The sequence below is a fragment of the Canis aureus genome, chromosome 19, assembly GCF_053574225.1.
Source record: "Canis aureus isolate CA01 chromosome 19, VMU_Caureus_v.1.0, whole genome shotgun sequence".
Lineage (NCBI taxonomy): Eukaryota > Metazoa > Chordata > Mammalia > Carnivora > Canidae > Canis > Canis aureus.
The window spans coordinates 6,726,968-6,752,764 of NC_135629.1; the positions used below are offsets into that span (position 1 = coordinate 6,726,968).

At 40.9% G+C, this 25,797-nt stretch overlaps 1 protein-coding gene and 1 non-coding gene across 5 annotated transcripts in view; one reads left to right on the top strand and one right to left on the bottom strand.

The window, feature by feature from the left end:
• IFT122 (intraflagellar transport 122) overlaps window positions 1-25,797 on the bottom strand; it is a 71,773-nt gene that overhangs the window by 43,893 nt on the left and 2,083 nt on the right. For 3 of the 4 annotated variants that reach the window (XM_077857751.1, XM_077857749.1, XM_077857748.1), the window contains exons 2-9: window positions 19,689-19,755; window positions 17,736-17,820; window positions 12,968-13,046; window positions 10,988-11,064; window positions 8,745-8,811; window positions 7,644-7,790; window positions 6,438-6,614; window positions 4,210-4,285 (exon numbers count right to left, since the gene is read on the bottom strand). In XM_077857751.1, coding sequence (XP_077713877.1) covers window positions 4,210-4,285; window positions 6,438-6,614; window positions 7,644-7,790; window positions 8,745-8,811; window positions 10,988-11,064; window positions 12,968-13,046; window positions 17,736-17,820; window positions 19,689-19,755 — 775 coding nt within the window. The remainder of the gene's footprint in view (window positions 1-4,209; window positions 4,286-6,437; window positions 6,615-7,643; window positions 7,791-8,744; window positions 8,812-10,987; window positions 11,065-12,967; window positions 13,047-17,735; window positions 17,821-19,688; window positions 19,756-25,797) is intronic. The other variant, XM_077857750.1, reaches the window with a different exon arrangement.
• On the top strand, window positions 685-790 carry LOC144291289 (U6 spliceosomal RNA). Its single transcript, XR_013358595.1, has one exon. It is a non-coding gene; the product is annotated as a U6 spliceosomal RNA (small nuclear RNA).

The following is a 25,797-nucleotide window of genomic DNA, read 5'->3' on the forward strand; positions in this document are numbered from 1 at the left end:
CCAACTTTCCTGCAGGTAATAACTATAAACTCTGGACTAACTATAAATGACAATCACATGAAGGCACTAGAGAGCAACCATACGCAAACAAAAACTGAAGACACGTGGGCATTTGGAACAATGGACTGGTACTAGGTGAATTTCTCACTTTTTTAAGGGTTTTTTGCCTAAGGGCAGGCCCTATCAGCACCCTGCTGGATGAACACAGAATTTGGAGTGGCCACAACAGCCTGAAAATGAGGTGACAAATCCCAGAAAAGAGACAGATGCAGAGGGAGGAAAGAAAGCCAAAATTCTGCACATACACTCTGTTGAATATCTAGAGCTCTTTGAATGACACACATGTGGGGTAGATGCTAAGCAGCCTAGCAAGGCTAAAGAACTCAATAGAGATTTCAGTGGTTGCTCATACTGAAAAGATGGAGTTTGAACTCTGAACCCAGTAAAGTTAACTACCTTTTTTTAAAAAAAAAAAAAACTACTACAGGAGTACCTGGGTGGTTCAGTCAGTTAAGCATCTGCCTTCAGCTCAGGTCATGATCTCACGGTCCTGGGACTGAGCCCAACATTGAGCTCTCTGCTCAGTGGTGAGTCTACTTCTCCCTCTCCCTGTCCCTCTGTGATCACTCTCACTCTCTCTCAAAAAAAATAAATAAAATCTTAAAAATAAATAACCCTACTATAGTGCTTCTTCAGCAGCACACATACTAAAATTAGAACGATATAGAGAAGATTAGCATGGCCCCTGCACAAGGATGACACTCAAATTCATGAAGTGTTCTGTATTTTAAAAAAAAGAAAAAAAAAACTACACAATAATCTTCAGAGGAACATGACAGAAATGAATCCCTATGATGTATCATTTAAAATGTCCAGAATAGGGCAGCTCCGGTGGCGCAGAGGTTTGGTGTTGCCTGCAGCCCAGGGCGTGATCCTGGAGACCCTGGATCGAGTCCCACGCCAGGCTCTCTGTATGATGCCTGCTTCTCCCTCTGCCTGTGTCTCTGCCTCTCTCTCTCTGTCTCTATGAATAAATAAATAAAATATTTAAAAAAATAAAATAAAATAAAATGTCCAGAATAGGGGCAGCCCCGGTGGTGCAACGGTTTAGCGCCGCCTGCAGCCTGGGGTGTGATCCTGGAGACCCGGGATCAAGTCCCACGTCAGGCTTCCTGTATGGAGCCTGCTTTTCCCTCTGCCTGTGTCTCTGCCTCTCTCTGTCTCTATGAATAAATAAAATCTTTAAAAAATAAAAAATAAAAAAATAATAAAAAATAAAATATCCAGAATATAACCCAAAACTCCAAAAGGCAGAAAAATGTGAACCATATTCAAGAGAAAAGACAATTAGTAGATATTGACCCCCAAGATAATTCAGATAGGAATTAGCAGATGAATATTTTAAAATAGCTATTATAACTACGGTCAAGGACATAAAGGAAAATATTCCTATAATGAATAGACAAATAGGAAAAAAAGAATCAAATGGAAATCTAGAACTGAAAAATGCAATAACTGAAACAAAAATTCACTAAAAGGGCTTAACAGAAATATTACAGATGACAGAAGAGTCAATGCAACTGAAGACTGAGATAAAAGATTTAAGAAATCAACAGGGTCTCAGTGACTTGGAAAACAATACCAAAAGGTCTAACATGTAATTGGAGACCCAGAAGGATAGTAGAGAATGAAGAAGAAAAATTATTTGAATAACAAAAAAATTATTCCACATTTGGTGAAAGAATAAAGATATGTGTATAGATACAAGAAGATCAGTAACTATCCCCCACTCTACCCTAAGCCAGAAAATATAATGTATCTCTTTAACATTCTAATATTACTTAGGTACTTACTAAAAATGTCTTATACTTTTCAATTTAAAATCGGATGTGTAAAATTAATTACTCAATTACATCTTTTAAATGGTCATCACAAGACTGATCTGATAGATATTCCAATATGGATTCCAGTACCAGTCTGCCTGGGTTCTAAACCAGAGCTAGCCACTACTCTGTATGGCTTTGGGCAGTTATTGAACCTCTCTGTGCCTCAATTTTTTAACATGTAAGGTGGTGATTATAATACATACCTCACAGAGTTATAACCAAGATTAAGAGTTAACCTTGTAGAGTCTATATAATGCCTAAAATTCAATAAATGTTAGTGATTATCATTAATCCAGATACCCTTAAACATTACAAACACTTAAAATGCCAAAATACACAAATTATTCCTAATTATACCTAATACAAAAGTATAGTCTTGATTTACTTCATATTTTTTTTGTATTTTTTTTATTGGAGTTCGATTTCCCAACATATAGTATAACATCCAGTGCTCATCCCATCAAGTGCCCCCCTCAGTGCCCATCACCCAGTCATCCCATCCTCCTACCCACCTCTCCTTCCACTACCCCTTGTTCGTTTCCCAGAGTTAGGAGTCTCTCATGTTCTATCACCTTCTACCACCCTCTCTGATATTTCCCACCTGATATTTTCTCTCCTGTCCCCTTTAATCCCTTTCACTATTTTTTATATTATACTATATTTAATTCTAAATCTTCCCAGATTTAAAAGGCACCCAACTAAGGAAACAATTTTACTGTCCCAAACTAGTTGTGTTATCTCAGCAGAGTGAGATTGCTTATCATTCAAAAACTCTGGGCCACACTATGAACTTTAGTGCTATATATGTGCAAGATATTGCCATGGCACTGACCACCAGATCAGGTTCTTTTTCATTTTCACTATAGCAGTAAGACTCCATTCCTTCCCTTATAGTGTGGTTATTTGTTTCCAAGAACTAGCAATACCCATACCCAGTGCCTTGTACACAATAGATGTGCCAATAAGTGTTTGTTGAATGATGATATACACACATTAAGTAAATGAACAGATAGGCCAGGGCTAGATACAAGAAAATTAAAAGTGCGAGTTTGGGGAAATCAGCCGTGGAAGGAAACTCAGAAGACATCTCACTATCTATCTTTATCTTTTCTTTACTCAGCTACACAAAAAAATGACCAATGAGGTAGAAAAGAAATGGCCTTAAAGCCGGGCTACACATAACTGAAACCCCTCCTTTCTAGCAGGACATATTTTGAGAAATAAAGATATTGTTAAACAAAAGGCTCCACTGACCAGACTGTATTTCTCAGGCTATGGTACCTAAGCCATCCCCACCACCTTCACTTTAATCCTTGGTGTCTCCTGCCTAGCAGGTTTTCCTCTACCAGGTTCTATTTTAATCTACCCTCCATAGAAACAAGGAATTTTTCTGAAACAGGAATCTGATTAAGTCACTCTCCGCCTAAATCGATGGCTCTTAAATACTTATAGTATATGAAGTTCAAACTCCTAATTCACACAACTCAGGTCCTTTAGAATCATGTACCCATCCATCTTCCTTTCTAGTTCCATCTTTTGTCTATAATTATTGGGATCCAGTCACTCTGAATAACCCACTGTTCCCTGACTTGATATGTATCTTCATTCTTCCCTGCCTTTGCAGATGCTGTTTCCTCTGCCTGAAACACTATTTCCAGTGTCCTCTGCCTAGCAAACTCCCATTTATCTTGCTCAAAGGTCATCTCTACAAAATCTCCCATTTCTACCAAGCAGTGATGATATTCTCTTTTGTGTCCCTATAACAATCTACCTGTACAACTCCTTAAGATGCCATGTATCATGCTGCACTGGGGCTAATGGCTATCAACTGTGCCCCTACCAGCCTTTGAGCTTTCACACAGCAGAGGCATTAACAGCTCTGTCAGTAGCCCCTGGCATAGATGAAGTGCTGGCCTAAGTGGGTGCTCATTAATGTTTGTAGAATGCATAAAGCAAATAAAGGAAAACAAAGTCATAATGAAGACTAAGGCTTTAGAATCAGAACAGGCTGGGTTCCAATCTCAGGTGTCACTATTTATTAGCTGTGTAGGACCTTGGGTATAATTTTTATATCACTGCTCTGAGTCTTGCCTACTCATTTCTAAAAAGTTGATAACCAATATACCTACTTCACAGGATCTGTAAGAATTAAATGAGATAAAGTATGCAAAACACTGAGCACAGTACCTGGTATTAAGGGCTCAATAAACAGGGGCTAACAATAATAAAAGTATAATTACTAATAATCTCTGAAAATGAAAAGAGATTATAAAAGACATGACCAAAACTGTATTTCCCACTAGGTTTGGATAGAGCTACATACCTGTTTTCCACTCAGTTGGTAGAAGGAGAGCTTCTGTCCCCAATCAGCTACAGCCAGGATGTCATTATGTTCCTCTCTAATCAACAGAAGACAAAAGAGGTTATGTGGAGTCATGGCCTACTGATAACTGCAGCCCTAAAGGTTTAACAAACAACAGGAAAAAGAAAGCACTAGCCAGACTGTCAGATTGCCAAATATTATACAGCAATACTGTATTCCAAAGTTGTAATGTGGGCCAAAAGTTGTAATGTGGGCCAACCCATCAATCAGTCCAGTGGAATGATACAAGGTGATCCTCCTGGGACCTGTTATTTCACTGAATACCATACTATGGGGCTCTGCCACAGTGAAGAGGCTAAACCCCTCATTTCAAAGCTTCCTAAGAGCAGTGCTAAGAAAGAGCAAGGTTAGAGAAACAAGAGTGCTTTTTACTTTTGTACTATAAAATGTGGGGAGATGATGGATAAATAAGTCCAAAGCAGTGGAAAGCCATGAGTTGTCTGATTTTTTAATGGACAGAGAGGAAGCTGGCTTGCTCTCCCTGAAGAAGGAAAATTAACACCTCAAGCTAAGTTCTCTCACAGCTGGGGTTCTCAAACAGGTGAAATAGTTTCTGATTGGAATTAATAAAATATAATGGGCTCTCTGAAGACCAACAATTGTCTTTGAAACTGAGTACCTATCAGGATCAGTACCTTGGGACTAGGGCTTTAGGACTAGCACACAGGAGAAACCTCTTCAGCTGAGGCTGGGGATCAAGCAACTTGGGAATCTAGTTCAAGAGAGAGACATTTCCAGCCCTTGAGACCTGGTCTTACTCTACTTAATATTGCCTCCTCTTTCTTTATTAATTCAAGCTTTTCAAGCCCAGGGCCTATCGTCATCTGATAACACCCATAAGATATGCAGGCAAGTCAGGGTGCAGCCTCTTCTGCAAAACAGCCACAGGTGGACACTGGCAAATATAGGCACTAATTCACAACTAAGGGAAAAAGGACAAGGAGGGAGAGGGAGGGATATTAACAGGAAGAGACCTACAGGTGAACTCTGTATGATTTGCACTGAGGTCCAAACACAATCCACGAACCCAGCCCATGGTAAGCCTCCTAACGGAGGATTTTTTCCAACCTCTTTTTTCCCCTTTTCCTTTTTTATTCCTGGCAGTGGGACTCTTTACCAAAACAAAAACTCATGTCAAGCAATAAAAGGGACTGTTCTGGTTGAAGCAGAGATAGGGGTCTGAAGCCTACCTTTTCCTACTATCCTTGTCCTCCACTTCCACCTCCTTCTTACAAGGAACCCCAGGTACCATAGAGCAGTTTGAAAATTCCCAAGCTGGATCATTTTTGCCCAATCAGAACATCCTGGCTCCCCCAGGTCTCCTCACTCCAGTCTGCCAACGTTTTCCTTATAAGTAAACTCAATCAAAAAGAAGAAAGAAGGGATCCCTGGGTGGCTCAGCGGTTTGGCGCCTGCCTTTGGCCCAGGGCGCGATCCTGGAGTCCCGGGATCGAATCCCACATCGGGCTCCCGGTGCATGGAGCCCGCTTCTCCCTCTGCCTATGTCTCTGCCTCTCTCTCTCTCTATGTCTATCATAAATAAATAAATAAATCTTTAAAAAAAAAAAAAAAAAAAAAAGAAGAAAGAATGCCTAGACAGCCAGGATTTGGGCGTGACAATTGTGTATAAGGCAAGGGCTTCCTCTCTGGTACGTGTCCTATCAAATGCAAGGTAAAGTACAGGGGAATAATCTAAGAAAGGTGTCCAGTAACACAGAAAGTGTTTAATGAACTATGGTGTAGCCACACAGCATACTCTATGCAGGTATTAAAAATGTTTTTAAAGGACCAGTAATGTTACTAGAAAGAATTCACTTTATGATGGTCAAGTGGGAAGAAAAGAAGACCGGAGATGATTTAGTTAATCATATGAACACACTAAAAGACTGAAGGGAAATACACTAAAATGCTAGCGATGGTTCCCTCATAGGATAGGGTTTTACAGAAAAGTTGAACTTTCTCCTTTAGACTTTTCAGCAATTCCTAATTTTCCCAAAGAATAATTGTATGACAAGCTATAAGGTATTCCCCCTTGTTGGAGGAGCTTTCACCAACAATTCCCCCAACCCCACTTAGAATGGAGCTTCAGAGCAGTGTCTGCCCTGGCAGGTCTACGCTGGGGCCTGGACCCCTCCAAGGAGGGTTCTTGCTCCTCGGGACACACTCACGAGTTGTCGTCCCTGGGACTGTCGTCCTCTTCCTCTGGCTCTTCCTCCTCTGCCTCACTACCCTGACTACTGTACACTGCTGACTTCAGAGTGGAAGGGATTTCCTGAAAATATCTGTTGACAATGACTTCCTCGGCATCCTCATTTTCTCTGTTCATCCAGAAACTCTCCCATCGGCTGTAGACAGTAAGTGGTTGTTCACAATCACATTGCCTAGAACTGCACTAAAGCTATAATTTCAAAACCTGTCAAGGAGCCCCTGAACCCTGCCCGGAAGAGGATAGCAACCAGGTACATTGGGCATCCTGCTTCTCATGAATTAAAAATGGTACCCTGAAGCCACAGAGTCATCTTGTGGCCACAAAATCAAACAGCAGGAACTCTGGGGTAGGCTAATGGCCTTTGAAGGCATTAGACATGCATGGTACAGCCCTGGGCTGGACACAATTATTCAGGAAGAAGCATAATAATCTGGTGTAAGAAAGGCAATGGAATCAAATAATCTTCTAAATCGAGTAGGTACCACCTGTAAAATGACATTGGGCTGGTAAACAATTAAGTCCTTTACCTTCAGAGGACTCTGTGGGGGATACTAGAATTTAGTATTAAAGGATTATACAAAGAGCACCAAAAGCTTTTAGTCTACCTTTAAAGTCACATGGGCAAAGGATGGAAATGTGTGTAAGGTTTGAGAAGGTAGATGCCAATTGTTTGAGGAACTAATAGGCTTTGGGGACATTTCTAGACTTAATTTTTACTTTTTTGGCAAGGGTGGCAAAAAAGGCTCATGAAATAGGTATTTATTATTCAGTGGGCACATGTTCTGCCCAGACTTGGAGGGAAGAAATGAAAAAAAAAAAAAGACCAAAATAAATAGCAAAGAAGTGTGCTATTAACTCATAAAGAAATGGGCTCTCTATAGCACGCGTGCACGCGCACACACACGCACGCGCATGCACACAGAGTTTGGGCTGGCCTAGATAGTTCATCTGCTTAGCTAAAATTTCTGGGATTCATTCCAAAACTCAAGATGGGCTCTTAAAACATTCCATTCAAATGGAATGGGTTCCAAAACAGATCAGTCAAATGGAATGAGAAGGTTTTGAATGGAGGGAGACCTTAGGAAGACAGAAAGAACTCAGCCTGTGGAGAAAGCCCTTTTTCTCAGTAATATCTGTCCTAGAAGGAGGACAGCTATAAGATTACCTTGAAGGGCTCCAGCAGATGGACCATATGGGGGAGAGGGAGCCCCCGGGCCGCTCGATCTTCACTTTCTCCTCGCCATTTTTATTCCGTATGCTGATGATCCCATTGAACATCCCCAGAGCCAAGTACTGACCATCATTTGTCCAGCTGTTCATTCAACCAACAGAGGGCATAGGGAGAGGGAAAGGAACACACAGAAGATAAAACCAGTGAGGATGATGTGTTGTTGAAATACAGTCTGATAAAAAAAAAAAAAAAAAAAAAAAGAAATACAGTCTGATGAGGCAGCAATGGCAGGCCCATCTTGATGCAAAAATTAGAGGACCAAACTTCAAACCCCATTTATTTTTAGAATCAACAGTGAGATGTGAAGGCAATAGCACTGTTTTCTGAGCTCCCACAGCTTTCCGTACATAATTCCATGGTAGCCCCTAGCTACCCACATCTGCTGCGCCAGCCTCTATTCCCCACTCACCATTTCAACCTCCTCCCACTTCAAGTGTCTTGGTGTATTCCTAGCCTCTCAAATAGGTAGGTGCTTAATAGATGTTGAATGAAAGAAAGGCGACATTCAGAAGCTGCACAGCCAGAATAGCTACCACTTATAGAATCTCTACGGTATGTCAGGCACTGTGCTGCTTGCTTTACACTCCTTAGTTTGTGTGCATTTCATAGTAGCCCTAACAAGTCAGTATTTTTATCCCCATTTATCAAATGAGGAACCTCCTAAGGTCACAGAGCCCATCAGTGACTGAATTTGGATTCAGATCCAGGTCTAGTATCAAATCCTATGGTTTCTCTAGCATACATGCTGCCTAAACAAGGACAGCCTTGCACCTCCAGAAAACCTCCACTGAGTGCAGCTTCTGGCTGAGGAGGCTTGTTGCTAGATAATTGCAAGAAGGCAACCTGTAGCTCTCTTTTGCTTGATGGTCAAAGGCATGGATCCTTCCCATCAAGGAGACCAGAAAAGAAAATATAGGGGCCCAAGCCACCCAGATCACATAAGACCTTTTCCCACTGTGTAAATTAACTGGAGTTTGAGAGTCTATTTGGGAGGAGGGAACATAAAACCTACTTTCAGAGCTGCTCTTAACTCACCTGCAGCAGGTGATCTTGCTACTGGATTTGTGCTTGGAGACGGACTTCTGTTCAGGAGACCACAAGCCTTCAACACAAAATAATATAAAAGAAGATATACTGGATGGAATATTACTCAGCAATAGAAAGGAACGAACTATTGAGAACCTCCAGGGCTTTATGCTGAGTGAAACAAGCCAATCTCAAAAAGTCATGTACTATATGATTCCATTTTATAACATTCCCAAAATGGCAAAATTCCATAAATATGGAGAACAGCTTAATGGTTACCAGATGCCACGGGTTAGGGAATAACAGAAGGAGGATGGTGATAAAGGAGTGTATGTACGGCTTTATGGTAATCTACACAAGTGATCAAAGGACAGAACTGAATATACACATTGTGCCAGTTTCCTGGTAGACTTCTCTACTATCTTTGCAACTGACAGAGAATCTATAATTATTTCAAAAGAAAAAAAGGATAGATTGCTGAATTTCTAGCCAACTTTTCAGAGCATTAACTCAAAGAAATGGCAATTTCACAGTTCTTAACTATTACATTACAACCAGAGTACAACTTAGCATTTGAAGTAATGATTGATGCTTCCTGAAAATCAGTTTCCTCTCCCAGGCCTCACCCACAGCACATGATCCTGTCCAGGCTGTGCTTTGTCTAAGGCACACTAGCCACTTCTGGCTTGCTCCCTCCTGCTAGTGGCTCACTGCCCTACAACAGGTGTATGTCTAGGCAACATGAACAAATTCTACTCTTTGCCTGAGCCATGAAGTACGATCAAGAAGGTAAAGCTAGGGCAATAATGTATTTACATAGCAAAGTGCAACATCAAGCAAGCTATTTGTTTCTCCCCTCCCCCTGGTCTAGAATGCCTCCCCTAAATATTTCAACCTGTGTATATCTTATCTATGCTCCACTGAGCCTGCCTGGAGCCTCCAGCAGAGGAAACCTCTCCCTCCTGGGTTTCCCTTAGCACTGTTTGCCAGATCATGCTCTAAATGCAATCCTATGGCCTAGGTCCAAGCCCTGGTTCCACCACTTATTGGCTGGGCAACCTCAAGTGAGTCACTGAACGACTCTAAGCTCCAGTTCTTTTTCATCAGTGGTATAAGAATAATACCTGACCTCAATGGTGGCCATAGAACTCAAATAGGAATTCATTTTAATCCTCAGCACAGTGCCTAGCACATCTTAAACAATTCAATGAATATTTTTATTATTACTTGATGTTATATTTTTACAAGTTTTACCTCCCCAATTGCCCCAAACCACAAGCTCTTTGAGGACAGGGATTTGATTTTGTCCCTTTAATCACAAAACTAAACACACAGACCAGTGCCTTACATGGAGAAAATAATAAAATTTTTAATGAATGACAGCTCCTTTCCCCTTCATTTATACAATGTGCTTACATATATATATATATATAAAATATATATTTATATTTCATGAAATATGAAATTATATGAAATATATGTATATGTGTATATATATATATATATATATATATATTTTTTTTTTTTAACCTCAGAACTCTGTCAGTGAAAGGGTAGGAATGTGTTCATCTGAGATAAGGACACTGAAACACTGAGAGGGATTACATGGTCTCTCATTCCTCAGTAATGCCTATTCTGTTGTACTCAGCAAGGAAGACAGATGGATGGGCTGAAAACCACAATTCCCCTTGAATAGAGATAATCTACAGGCCTCTGCCCCTTCCCTCCCTGTCTCGATGGCCCTTTCACTGGCCTCTCTCTGTGCCAGCATCATGCCAATGTCATAAATGGGGCCACAGTGAGCTCCTCAGGGCGTCCAGCCCCTCTGGAAGGACAGCTAGTCACCAAACAAGTAACGGTGACACACTACACAAGCACAGTTGAAACAATGAAGAATTTCACATACGTGGATATTAAGGAACACAGAGGCAGGAATAATGACCTACTCCTGACAGATGAGGTGGGAAGGCTTCCCAGAGGTGGCAACGCCAAGTTGTCTATGCTCTCCCACCCTTCTTACCATCTCCCTCCCTAAGGCCCTTCCTGCTGTCTCCCAGATTTCTTACCAGATTCAATGTTACCATTCACTCTCTTGATTTCTACACAATTTAAAGAATAAGTGTCAGCCTCCCCTCAGCCACTGAAGAGAGGGAAGTAGCATTAACTCTCCCAGGATAAAACCACCACATTCTGGATGGGTGTCAGCAGATTTTCAGTAATTCCAGGACAAAACATCAGGAATCAAAACTTACCAAAGTCACTGGAGGAACAAGATGCCAGTTGGTGGGTAACAGGGTTGTAGGAGACACACTGGATAGAATCATTATGTCTAAGAAGTAAACAACTATAGATTATTATGCAGCAAACCACAAATGCTTCAGTGGCTACAACTGAAGATTTTATGATAAGCCCACAGTCTCTCTAACTACACACCACAAACTCTTATGCAAGTGACCAACAAAAAGCACAGGGATGAATTCTCCTCCCCTGGATTGCCCCTCACCCACAATTTTCATCTCTTAGACATTACCCACCAGACTGGCCTAGCTTAAATGCTACCTCCTCCAGGACCAGCATGCTAGGTATCTCTGATTTGTTAACTGATAACGAAGTAAAGCACCTAGCCTAGCACCAGGTACACAGGCGATGGCTGTTACTTATTACTTTGTGGAGGTCTAGAAATACAGGATGGAGGTACAACGAAGATATTACAGGACAAGATCTGGAAATGTGGCAAATCCTGAGATGATAATGAAAGCTAAGTGAGTTATGTATCTCAGCCTCTGTTTTATTCCTTCACCTCTGGGTAATACTTCACTTATAACCTCACTCATTCATTTATTCACTCATTCAAAGTTGTTGATCTGTATGCCCACATTCATAACAGCAATCAAAACAGCTAAGAATTGAAAGCAATTCAATGTCCATCAATGACAGATAAATGGATTAACAAAATGTGTTATATACATACACTATAATATAACTAAGCCTTAAAAAGAAAAAGAATTCTGGGGTGCCTGGGTGGCTCAGTTGGTTATGTGGCCGACTCTTGATTTCGGCTCAGATCATGATCTCAGAGACCTGAGACTGAGCCCTGCTTTGGGCTCCATGCTCAGCAGGGAGTCTGCTTGAGGTTCTTCTGTCCTGCCCCCTACTCACTCACTCACTCACTCACTCCCTCTCTAAAATAAAAAAATAAATCTTTTTAAAAAAGGAAGTGAATATGGACACATGCTCTAATATGGATGAACTTAGAGGACATTATGCTAAGTGAAATAAATCAGTCATGAAAGGACAAATACTGTATGATTCTGCTTATATATGGTGCCTAGAGAAGTCAAATTCAGAGATAGAAAGTAAAATAGTAATTAACAGGGGCTGAGGGCCCAGGCAATAGAAGTTGTTGTTTCATGGGTATGGAGTTTTAGTTTTGCAAGATGAAAAGAGCTACGGAGATTTTGTACAACAACATGAATGTACTTAACACTACTGAACTGTACTTAGAAAATGGTGAAGATAATAAATTTCTGTTATGTGTATTCTACCACAATTAAAAAGAGAAAAAAATTATTTCCTAATTACCAATTTTAGGGGCCAAGCACTGTACTAGGCATCAGGAACACAAAGGTGAGCAAAAACAGATGCAATGTTGGCCCTCATGGAGTTTACAGGCTGATGGGAGCTATCATTCAATCCCCAGAATAAATGTAAAAGTACAACTGTGAGAAATGCCAAGAAAACCTGACTGAGTCTAGAGAAGCAGGAACAGCTTCACAGAAGCAGCAACATCTGAGCCTGAGATCTGCAGAGCAAGTAAGGATTGATGTGGTGGAGGAACAGGGAAGAATAGGAGCAGAGCTCTGGCGGAGAAGAAGCCTGGAGTGTACTGACCCTGGGTTGCTGGCTGTGGAAACTAGGTGGATGTGAAGCCAGTCCCTGAAATGGGGACATTAAAACAGGCAGGTTGGGGTGGGGTGGAATCTGTGGTGTCAGATTAACTGAGTTAGGTGTTTAGCTAGCCAGCCTGAGCTGGCCAGGCTAGGCATGCTCAAGAAATGTTGAATCATGTATTCATTACTCAACTTTCCTACACCCACCATTTCTCCTACAACATAACTTCAAGTGCAATTGCAGAGGAAAAGTTCTTCCTAATGTTATTTCTAAGGGGCTTTTGCTATAGTAGCTCAGTAAGAGTCAAACCAATAATACTGTACACCTAAACAGTTACTTACGTGTACTTCAAAATGCCCTCCAATTTTGAGGTCCAGATAATAACACTTTTGTCAGCTGATCCAGAAGCAAAGCGTTTGCCTAAAAGTGTTTTAAAAAGAAAACTGTCACATTTATTTAAAATCAGCATTTCCCAAAGAGTATTTCTTAGAAAACTAGTTCTTTAAGGTGAATAATAAGTGTCAGCTGCTTCTCTACTTCTTTTTCTTATTAGTATTGGATGGCGGTCAGGAAGTTTGGGTTCAAATTTTGCTTTGTCTGGCACTGAGTAAACGACGATGTATTGAGGGCCTACTACATGCTAGGGATCATGTTATGTGCTAAGGATTAAGTAGTGATTAAAGCACACATGATCCCTACCTTCACAGAGTTTAGTCTATTAAGAAAAGTAGGCATTAAATGAAATTAATCCAACACAAATATAATGTGCTAAGAAATGAGTCCTAGGAAAGAGAATAACTGGGGGACCTAATTAGTTGAGGCAAAGGATTCTCAGGAAGAGAACCTTCAGCTGAGACCTAAAGGATGAGCAAAGCTTAGCCAGGTGCAAAGAGAAACTAAAGACCAATCCACAAGGATAGAAAAGATATGCAAAGGCCCTGATTTAGGAAAAGTGTGGTATTTCTGAGGGACTGAGACATACCAGCATGGAACACCAAGGACAAAGGGGGAGGTGGGTGGAGGATAGATCTCTAGGAGCTTCAGGGCTATCATCAAGATCTCGTTCTTTATCCCAAAGAAAGGCTTCAAGCAAGAGCAACCAATGATATCTTCATTTCCACACTAGTTGGTTTTATGAAAGAATGGAATAGCGAGAGGCAACATAAAACAAGTAATTACTTCTTAATTACATTATTGCACGTTTACAAGTGTTTAGAAGTGGAGCACAGTATCACGGCAGCAAACAACAGGGAGCCTTCACCTACTCTGGTGAGCGATGACAACAGAGAAATAACCATGGGCCAGATTTTCTAAACCTTGTTAAGGACTTTTAGACTTTGTTCTTAAGGCAAATAGAAGTTGACACTGGAAAAGTCACTGCTCTCTGAGCTTCTACATCTGAAACATAAAGGAATAATAACATCTTCCTCACAGGCTCTGTGTGGGGGACACCTAAAATAATATTTGTAAAACACCTTTCATGATGGCTGGAATAATAGATATTTGAGTAAGCCATATGACATTGCTGCATCTATTAAATACACAGAAGCTGCTTTTATTTGTTCTTATTTCTGTCACTCCTCCCTCCACATTGGCAGACAGCTGATAATGAAGAGTGTGGGCTATGGGCTCAGAGTCTGAGTTGGAATTCCCAGTCATGGTACCAACTGCAGGACCCGGAACAAGTCCCTGAACATCTCTATGCTTTCATTTCCTCATTTGAAAAATGTGCGCAACAACAGTATTTACCTCATAGTTGTTGTAAAGATTAAAGAAGAATAAGTATTTGGGACAGTACCTGGAATAGAATCAATACTAAAAAAAAAAAAAAATAGCTATTATTATTACAATTATTTCTTTATATTGTCTTCTTTTTTCTCAAACCAAAAACTAGTTCTTTCATACCTTTGTGTCATGGTTGCTCACTGAATATTTATTAGACTAGAGGAGACACTGGAAACAAGAAAGCTTTAAGAGCAATACCAGGGCAGCCCCAGTGGCTCAGCGGTTTAGCACCTCCTTCAGCCCAGGGCGTGATCCTGGGGTCCCGGGATCGAGTCCCATGTCAGGCTCCCTGCATGGAGCCTGCTGCTCCCTCTGCCTGTGTCTCTGCCTCTCTCTCTCTCTCTCTCTGTGTCTCTCATGAATAAATAAATAAAAATCTTTAAAAAAAAAAAAGAGCAATACCATAATTAGAGTATTTCTATTTCTAGATCCAAGGGGAAAAGACCAGTTTAGAGGAATTAAAAGACCTCAGAATCATGATGTAATGTCCTGGAGAAGCAGCATGATCTACTGGAAGGAATGAGTACTCTGCAGTTGGAGGACCTGAGACAGGTCCAGCTTTGCCACCCTCACCTGTTGTTCTCATCCTAGCCTGTTTTCTCATCCATGAGGAGAATTGAGAAGTCCTCTCTGCCTGGTTCAGAGGGTTGTTGAGAAGGTCATACTTGATGATGTGTGTGGCAGGACTCTGCAAAGTGCAACAACTGCCACTAATGATAGGCCACACTCTGACACCATCAAAGGCCCTAATGGCATAGTAAGCCAAAGAGCCCCTAGGCTTATAAACTCCAGAGGCCCCAAAGGCCTCCCCACAGTATTACTCTGAATTTGAACTCAAGCATGCACATAAAAGAACAAAAAACAAAAGAACCATGACTACTGTGGCACAGCACACCTGACTATGAGGCAAGAAATAGTATTGTTTTTGCCACTAACTTGCTGCATGATCTTAGTGAGTCGCTTGACTTCTCCAGGTCTTTATGTAGGACTGAGATGAAGATACTGGGCTAGATCAGACTAAAACTATACTCACACAACTGTGTGTATATATAAAGAATATATATAAAGAATGTGCACTTTTCTACAAAGAAGTCTATAGTTTTCATATGATTCTCAAAGAGGCTCATCATCCAATAGCAGTTAAAAACTTGGAACCTAAATGATCTCCAAGGTTCGTTCAAGCACTGTAACATTCTGATTCTGGACCTTCTCAGCAGTAGTCACAGGATGTTATCTCTCATCCTACATCCATTTGACACATGAAAATATTGAGACTCAGACTCAATAACTACCTCAAACTTACAGTGTCTTTGGGACTGGAACTAGGAGCCGTCGCATGCCAAAGCCCATGTTCTTCTCACTAATCCCACACAGGATAGCATGGATTTATTTTTAATTCTCAATATCAATGTCATGCACCCATTCTCTAACTACCACCTCTCCTCTTTGTCACTTTACCACATCCAGTAATCCTTCAAATCTACCAGGACCTAGAATCTCTCCACTGCCCCACTTACTGTGGTACTCTAATCACCTCACGCTCCCCATTACACAGCCGACAGCTCAAAGTCAATGTATATAATCACTCCTTTGCATACATCCTCCACTCCCTTGCCCTCTTACTGCATCTTGCAAACCTACCAATCTGGTTAAATCTAACTCTCCACATCCCTGCATCTGTGCAGTTCAGAGTAGTGGAGAAAAAGACATAATCACACCAACTGATCTGTCTATTGATGATCATTGTCAAGTGAGCCCTTCATGTTGCTTGCAATTTTACTGTACATTCTCTCAGCCATCCTCCTAAATGGCAATTTTCCATTTTTTTCCTTTTTCCTCAACTCTGACACTCCCTCCCCAGCCTCACTCTCAGGTGATGTTGCTTCCTATTTCACTGAAAGAATGGAAGAGAATTTCTATTAGACTCCTAATACCACATGTCTCCACCTGCCAGCACCTGTGGCAACACCCTCTACCTTCCACCATGCCACATCTAGGTCCTAGATCCCATCTCCTCTTGCCCTCTCAATGACTCTATTCTGACAAGTCCTTCCCCTTTCTCCTACAGCATTATTTCTCAAATTCAACATATTGAAAATTGAACTCCTGATCTTCCACTGTAAGTATCTCTACCTGTAACTTTTCCCATCTTAGTGGAAAACAACTCCAACATTTTCAGCAGCTCAATTCAAAATCATTGCAGTCACCTCTGATTCCTTTCTTCACACTACACACACCATCTGTCAGGCAATCCTATTGCCCCCACCTTCAAACCATATACAGAGTTTGACCACTCCTTACTACTTGCTCTGTTCCCACCTCTCTCAGAGGCCTGAGCCACCATCACTAGTGTTATAAAACTTGCTTGAATGATGCTGCTTCACTGGTCTTCCTGCTCCAACTCTCACCCCTTGCAGGCTGTTTCCAAAACATCAGCTAGAGGGATTCTTTTAAAATATAAATCAGATCAGATCTCTCCTCTGCTCATAAGTCTTTAGTGGTTCCCTATTTTCACGGAGACTCTAAGTCAAAGTCCTTATGACAGCCAATGTGATCTGGCCACCCTATCCATACCTGTTACCTCTCTACCCTTATCCCTTACTGCTCCCCCTTATTCTCTCTGGCAAAGCCCCTTGGAAGACATACTCTCACCTGAGGGCCTTTGCAATGGCTTTTCCTCTTACAAGGAGCTCTCTTCCCCTAGATGCCCACTACCAGAATCTCACTGCCTCTCCACCTTCAAGTCTTTGCTTAACCGTCCCAGTCTCAATAAGCCCACCTTCACCACCCTACTCATTCCCATATCCAATCCTCTGCCCCACCCAACATCCTCAACTTCCCTTATTCTGCTCTACTTCCAGCATACTTTAAATTTACTTAATTACTGGGCACCTGGGTGGCTCAGTGGTTGAGCATCTGTCTTTGGCTCAGGTTGTGATCCTGGGGTCCTGGGATCGAATCCTACATCAGGCTCCCCACAAGGGAGCCTGCTTCTCCCTCTGCCTATGTCTCTGCCTCTCTCCCTGTGTCTCATGAATAAATAAATAAATCTTTTAAAATTTTTTTCTTAAAAAAATAAAAATAAAAATAAAAAAAATAAAATTTTTTTCTTAATTATCTCAAGCACCTAGAACAGTGCCTGGCACATAGATGGCCCTCAATAAGTACTTGTTAACTTGGATTGAAGTCTAAGAAACTTAACTATCTTCTGCAACTGCAAGTTGTATGTTAGCTTCCTAACCATAATTAAGGAGTGACAAAGGAGAAAAATGAACAACTATGACTCCATTTTATAGAGAGTGTAAAATCAGATCAGACTCTTACCATCCTTTGCATATGCCACACAATACACAGTATCTTTGTGTCCCTTTAGGGGCTGAAGTAAGGTGCCATCAGAGGTATCATAAACCTGGCAAAAAAGAGACAGAAGTATAGGTGGCTCAGCCAGTTAAGTATCCGACTCTTGATTCTAGCTCAGGTCATGATCTTAGGGTTGTAAGATCAAGCCCCACCTGCTACAGGCTTAAGATTCTCTTTTTCTGGGCAGCCCCGGTGGCGCAGCGGTTTAGCACCACCTGCAGCCCAGGGCGTGATCCTGGAGACCCTGGATCGAGTCCCACGTCAGGCTCTCTGTGTGGAGCCTGCTTCTCCCTCTGCCTGTATCTCTGCCTCTCTCTCTGTGTGTCTCTCTGAATAAATAAAGTTTAAAAAAAAAAAAAAAAGATTCTCTCTTTCCTTCTCCCTCTGCCCTTGCCCCCCTGAAAAAAAAAAAGAGAGAGAGAGAGACAAAGTACAGATTATCCACACGATATCCATTAGTTGGAATTCCTGCAGGTTGCTATTTTTGTTTATATAACAAAATATTTGTCAATATTCTAAATTTGTATCAAGTAAAAACTACACTGAGACATCAGAAAGAATGTGACTTAAAGTGGAGAAACCAAGGGACACCTGGTGGCTCAGTGGTTGAGCGTCTGCCTTCTGCTCCGGTTGGCTCACGTCATGATCCCAGGGTCCTGGGATTGAGTCATGCATTGGGGTCCCAGCAGGGGGCCTGCTTCTCCCTCTGCCTAGTACCTCTGCCACTCACTCTTTGTCTCTTATGAATAAATAAAATCTTAAAAAAAAATTTGGAGAAACTCAAAAAGTAGAGGTGCCAACTCTGAATTACATGGCCAGACACATGCCATTAATCCTTGTCACTCTGTGGAACTTGTCTACAAAGTTCAATCATCTTATATGAATTTGGATATATGACCAGTCAAGCTAGGCCCTCTCAAATAAAGCCAGCTCACACAAAGAGCCAGCTACAACATGATTAAATTTTAGTACTAGCCCTGCCCCTAATATCAACGTCTGAGGAAGATGTTTCATATCTGCTATCAAGAGCTTAAAAATCATAGACCTGAACTCTGAATTTACAAATTAGAGGAAATATTATAAAATCTAGTTGCAACTTGGATGTAGGATATTTTGTAGCACTGTAACATCTCTAAATATGTGGAAATTTTAAAAACACGCAATCTGAGTAATCAATGCAAAACCCTCCAGAAACGGTTAGTGTTGGAGATGATAACCTTTGAGAAAAGGATTTGGATTGCTTACCCTGGCGAGAAGAAGTCTGCAGAACAATTTAACCAGGGTTTTAAGATTATGTAGTTACCATACAGAGAATGGAGATCAGTCAGTCTGCATATCTTGAGACAACAGAGCAAGGGGAAGTGGACTTACGTAGGAGGAAGGAGAGCTCATACAAACGTTTTTGGGTCAAACATAAAGAGTTCTCTGAAAATTACTTTATATACTGGAATAGGTTCCAGAGGGAGCTTATATTCTTTGAAAATATGAAAAAAGGACAGCATCCATATGGAATTGTTTAGGTAGGCCAATGCCTAAAAGTTGGGGTCAAGCTTTCTGGCTTCTCAGGGAGGGAGCCCTTTCAGTCTTGTTGCTTGAATTTTTCAGGGGACAAAATGTGAACTGACACCAGTCCAGTTTCAAAGGCATTTTGATTAATTGTTTTCAACTTTTTTGTGGGTGTCTCAAAGTAAAGGGAAAGATTAATGACTCCAAAGGAGGTATTGTTCACAGGTTCCTATCTGATAGACAGTTTACTTACCTGTTTTAAATAGCCCATTTCCTTCCCTATTAAAAAGTAATGACTGGTTTTTCCGCCCTTGCCTTTTTTATCTTAAAAAAGGGGGGTCAAATTTCAGAGCATTTACTAGAGGGAGGGGGAAAAAAGCACTTAAAAAGGAAACTCAGACAAAATCCTACCAGTAATCTGTTTCCTGCAGCCAAAATCAGTTGCGTTCCATCAGGCTTAAATGCGAGGTCATATATACTAAACAGGAGACAAGACAAGACAAAAGGACAATTAGGAACCAAAATGATGAGGTCTGCTAATGGCCAGGAAAGCAAACTTTATTTCCATTATGAAACACTGCTTGTGTATGAGGGAGAAAAATAATGGCTTAGGATTGCATTTGGTTGCAAATTCCATTCAACCACCACACCTTGGCAGCCCATTCAATCACGATTTACTCGACAGTTAGCTTTATGTCCCAATTTCCACTTGTCCAGAAGCCAGACGCCAGAGATGATTCAAAGGGTCAATGGTTGAAGGCACGGACTCTTTTATAAAGGCTGGACAAACTGAGGGCTACTAAATCCACATGTCTCTGAAAATTGGCCATTTATTAAAATATCATTATTATTTTCCAACCAATTGGACACTTAATGAATGCCTCTCTCGTGCTAGGCAGTAACAGATACAAAATGAGTAAATCACAGTCCCTCCCTGCCCTCAAGGAAATCACCATCCAGTGGGAAGGTGTGACTCAGACATATTCACACACCATATGTCATCAACTCTGAAGCATATATGTTTTCACATTTTAACATCTCTGAGGTGGGGATGTGTCTTATAATTGATGATATATCAGCTTCATTGAAAGCATTTTTTGCTTTCTTAGTGGCATGTAAGATAACAGTATTTTACAATCAGTGACCTCTTAGATTAGATGAAATACAGAATAACATAGAATAAAGGTTTTAGGCAGCATTCAAAGGAGAAGGATCAGTGTTCTGATTTGGAGAAAGGATGAAAAAAAGCTTCACGAAGAAAACAGTATGTGGAAAAAGCAGGGCTTTTGAGACATGCAGGAGGAGATTTGGAGAGGATAGCATTTCAGGCAGAGAAAAGAGAACAAGCGAAGACATGAGGGTGGGAATAATCTAAATAATTGAATTTGACTGAAACATTTGGCTATGCACAAGGTGGTAGAGAGAGATCAGGCTAGAAAAACAGACTACAGCCATATTACAATGATTCTTGAATGCCCCAGGCAGAGGATTTCATTAGTTCAGGTGACTCTAGTAAGAATGTGCTATACAGCACTGCCATGAGAGCCTATTGTCAAGGTGTAGCATAGGATACATTTACTGATACCTGCAGTAATCTAGACTTATAGACTCTGGGGAAGAGTACTTGGAGCATGTTCCAGAGATACTCTGTGCTGAGCTCTTCAAATGCGTTATTTTATTTCATCTTCACAATTCCATGAGGTAAGAATTATTACTCAGTTTTGTAGTTGAGGACACCGTAGCTCAGAGAAGTCAAGTATCTCACCCAAAGTCACACAACCAACAAATGGCAGGGCCAGAATTTTAACTTGGGTCTGACTCTGGAATCTGTGCTATACTGCCTTCCACTTTCTTGAACTATTATCAAATATGACAAATCTGTTATCCTTAGTACTTTAACAGTGACAGTGGCTAACATTAATTAAGCATATCTATTTACTGTGTGTGCTAAGTACAGTTTAAATGCTTTACATGTATTAGCTCACTTAATCTTCACAACCCTATACCTATTCAGTAGATGAGAAAAATTAAGACCCAGAGAAGTAACTTGCCCGAAAAGAAACTGCTGAGTGGAGGTGGCACCAGAATTCAAACCCAGGTAGTCTTAGGCTCAAAAGCCCAGGCTGTAACCACAATGATTTGTGGCCTTCATTTTCATTATTATTAGCATATGCTATAGCTGGCAAAAGAATTAGCAGTGGTTTTCACACTCTATCAATATGAAAAAAAAGGCATTACATGGAGAATTCAGAAAGTTTTTTATTTGGTTTTATTGACCTCAGAAGCTTCCTTTAACAAAAATAAATCTTAAAAAAATAATAATAACTCTTTACATATATTCAACAGCTGGCTGATGGAGAAGCTGGAACCAGTGTGGGCATCCCTCTTGATAGAAGCAAACACAGAGTTCTTCAGCTTCCTCACTATTACATGTAATAGATCTGGGCCTTACTGCTTCCTGGGCTTTCTTTCTCTGAGCCTAGGAAAAAAAGTACCTGGTGCATATCACATTCTGAAGAGACGCAGGGCAGTAAAGTGAAAATTAGAAGGGACCTGGATCCAGAAGAACCGACGTCCTGTCCGAGCTTTTGTGCTTACCTGCAAAACAAAGCTAGAGAGCTGCCCTCCCACCTCTGGCTGCACAGGTCACCTGAAACCTGTGGGTTGCTATGATGAGGTCCAGATTTTGGAGAACATCTGTACCTCTCTTTTAAAGTCATCCTTGGTCATGTAGCTTCCTTTTTTCACCTGGCTCAGTGGGTTAAGTATCTGACTCTTGGTTTTGGCTCAGGTCATGATCTTTGGGTTACAGGACTGAGCTCTGTATCAGGTCCACGCTCAGCATGGGGTCAGCTTGAGTTTCTCTTTCCCTCTCCCTCTGCCCCGCCCCCCACTGGTTCTCTCTCTCTCTCTCTCTCTAAAATGAATAAATAAGTCTTTTTTTAAAAAAGTGGCTCCCGTGGAAATCTTCTTCATAAAGGTCATTTGGGGTTGAATTCTCAGAAAATCATTTGAGTATCTGATTTGGGCCAAGCTTTAAACTATCTTCCTCTCAAATGTAAAAATTCATTTTCTCTAAATGTCTTGAAATTTCCCTTCCTAAAGTATAACATAATATTCAATTTACCCAATCTAAACTCTTAATGTACTTAGGATCTGTATAATTCATTGTAGTTCTGAATTATTGTTATTTTTTTTAGCTCTGAATTATATTATCTTCTATATTTTACACTGTTTCAAATACAATCTTGTCTCCTTAATTATAGTCATGTGAAGTTCAAGGGCAAGGACCCTATTTTAGACATTTGTGGGTCCACCAGGCATGGCAGTGTCCTAGACACAAAATGAATATAATCGACAAACTGACAATATCTTAAACCTCTCAGACTTTTAATTACATCATGAGACCATGAAACTGAATAAAGGAAACCTCATTTAAAATGGAGTCGATAGGCCAGAAGGGGGAGCTCTCATGGTGTACTACTTGTTGCAGCCCTTTGAAGACTCAGCAGGAAGAAGCCTATACCTTACTTAGCTAAAGGAAGATTTATCACCTCGCCCAGCAACAGCCCAAGCAATGAGAGACTGTCACAACTCAACCAATGAAAAGCCACGACACTTTGAGCTCCTAGTTTACTCCAATGGACTTTTTGTTTATAATGGCCCCTCCCAACTTCCTCCTTTCCTCTAAGAGTGTTCCTCTCCCTCTTTCTGAGTGTGAGTGTTTCACCTTAGCTTTCTTCCAAATTGCTATTCCTCTCCTATTCCTGAATGAACCCACTTTACTGGTAAAATAATTGGCTGTTTTGGGATCCTTGGGTGGCGCAGCGGTTTGGCGCCTGCCTTTGGCCCAGGGCGCGATCCTGGAGACCCGGGATCGAATCCCACATCGGGCTTCCGGTGCATGGAGCCTGCTTCTCCCTCTGCCTGTGTCTCTGCCTCTCTCTCTCTCTGTGTGTGACTATCATAAATAAATAAAAATAAATTAAAAAAAAATAATTGGCTATTTTGTTTTCAAGGTTGACAAGATCACAGAAACTCAGAATTGGGAAAGACCCTAAAACTTGTCAGGTAGTCCAGCTCCCCTATTGTGGCACTAATTCCCTATAAGATGGCCATCCAACCTCTGAACACTCCCAGGGTTGGAGAGCTCACCAGTCTGCAGGCAGTTTATTGTATAAAGGATGGCTCTCTCTCTTTTAAGAGAAAGATACACTGTCAAATTCCATTGCAGAAAGACAGAGGGCAAATACTGCAAATTGTCCTCTGCCAACCTTTTGTCCACCCTACTTTAAAAATTGAAGTCCCAAGGTGCCTCTCCAAACCCTGCACAATTTGACCCAGCCACAGTTACTTGCTTTAAGTCTTAGGCAATTTATGTCACCTTTTTAAGTCTCATTTTCTTCATCTGTAAATGGGGTAACAATCCCAACCTGTTGTTGTGGAGATTAAATAAAATAATGGATATAAACGCTGTCTAGCCTATAGCAAGCACTCAGTAAATACTAGCTGATGTAACTGGAGGGTAATAGCAGATGCTGTCCTGACTAGAATAAGGTAGGCTATTCAAATAAGGCATCATAGTTGAGATAAACCTGAAGCAGTGCTTTTAAGGAGGAAAGGAGAGAGTTCAGGGAAGAATAAGAGCATTTGGAAAGAGTTTTGGATAGGAAAATGGGAGTTTTCAGCTGAAGGGGAAAGCATAAGTGGAATGTTAGCAAGCAGTGGGTGAGCAGGGAGGATGAGCAGGGCTACCTAGTTAAATACACAATCTTATGTGGAAGGGAACTGGGAGTCAATCTCGGATTATGAGGTAGAATAATGGATTAGAGTAGCAGGACTAAAAATGAGAAATCTTGATACCACATGAAGTTTAGACTGGAAATCAAAAAGCAGACCAGGAGACAGTGGCTGGTTTAGTGGTAGAGGACTAATCTTAGACATCTGGAGTCTCTCAGTTCTACTATCCCCTATTTTTAAATATTTTGTTTTGTTTTGTTTTATCTTATTCTGGGCTTCCAGCTGGCATATGTAGCTGCCATCAGGATTGCTGGTCTATAGGACCCCTACAGTCCCTAATCTTATATGTTGTTTCAAACCTATAATGGGCCAAAACCCAAATAACCAATCTTCACTCATTATTCATTCACTCATTTATTCATGAATACATCTATCCATCAAATAGTCACACCAAACACTGATTTGTCTAGGATCTGGAGTATGACTTAGAAATGAATAAGCAGGGGCAGCCTGGGTGGCTCAGCGGTTTAGAGTCACCTTCAGCCCAGGACGTGATCCTGGAGACCCAGGATCGAGTCCCATGTTGGGCTCCCTGCATGGAGCCTGCTCCTCCCTCTGCCTGTGTCTCTGCCTGTCTTTCTCTATGGGTCTCATAAATAAATAAATAAATAAATAAATAAATAAATAAATAAATAAATAATCTTAAAAAAAAAAAGCAATGAATAAGTAGCAGCCATTGCTTTTAAGGGGTTTATAGACTTCGGGGATAAACAGATGCACAATAACTCTTAAACTAGACAGATTCTAAGTGCCACAAGAGAGGAATGAACAAAATTCTATGCCAGCGGTTGAAAACTGGGAGCAAATCAGGCTGTATCTGGCCAGCAAATGTTTTGTTTGGCCCACATGGTGTTTTATTTCAGTCTTAGATTAGTTGCCAACACTTAAAAATTAGGGCATTTCACATAAAAATCCAAATTCATAGCTTTTGGTTAAACAGGAAGATCTGGGCACACCAGGCCAAATTCCTGCAGTATAGTAACTGACAGGAGCTGAGCAGAAGCTGCCCCTTTTTGGCAGAGCATGAGATCTCTAGTTTGCCATACTCCTTGCCACTCCTTCTTATTCTCTGACATCAAAGTCAAATGTTCAAGGTGCTAGGTGTCAGCAGCTTGTGGTGGGTACTTCCATAATAGAGTTAAGAAAAAAGTAAAAATAAAAAAAAAAAAAATAATAAATAAATAAATAAAAGAAAAAAAAAGAAAAAAGTAAAAATAATTTTTTAATTTATTTTTTATTTTATTATTTCTTTTTAAGTAGGCTCCATGCCCAGCATGGAGTCTAACATGGGGCTTGAACTCAGGACCCTGAGATCAAGAACTGGGCTGAAATCAAGAGTCAGACACTAAACCAACTGAGCCACTCAGGCGTCCCAAAGAATTTTTTTAAACCCAAATTTCTATTAAAAGTAGAAGTGGGGCAGCCCCAGTGGCTCAGCGATTTAGTGCCACCTTCAGCCCAGGGTGTGATCCTGGAGACCCAGGATCCAGTCCCACCTCAGGCTCCCTGCATGGAGCCTGCTTCTCCCTCTGCCTGTGTCTCTGCCTCTCTCTCTTGTGCTCTGTGTCTCTCATGAATAAACAAATAAAATTTTTAATAATAATAATAAAAGTAGAAGTGAAAGATATACTGGTAGGGCTATTCGTTTCAAGAGAAGTGGGTTGTAGAATCGCAGAATACTCCTAGCACAGACAGACAATTCCTTGAGTTTAAGATGCAA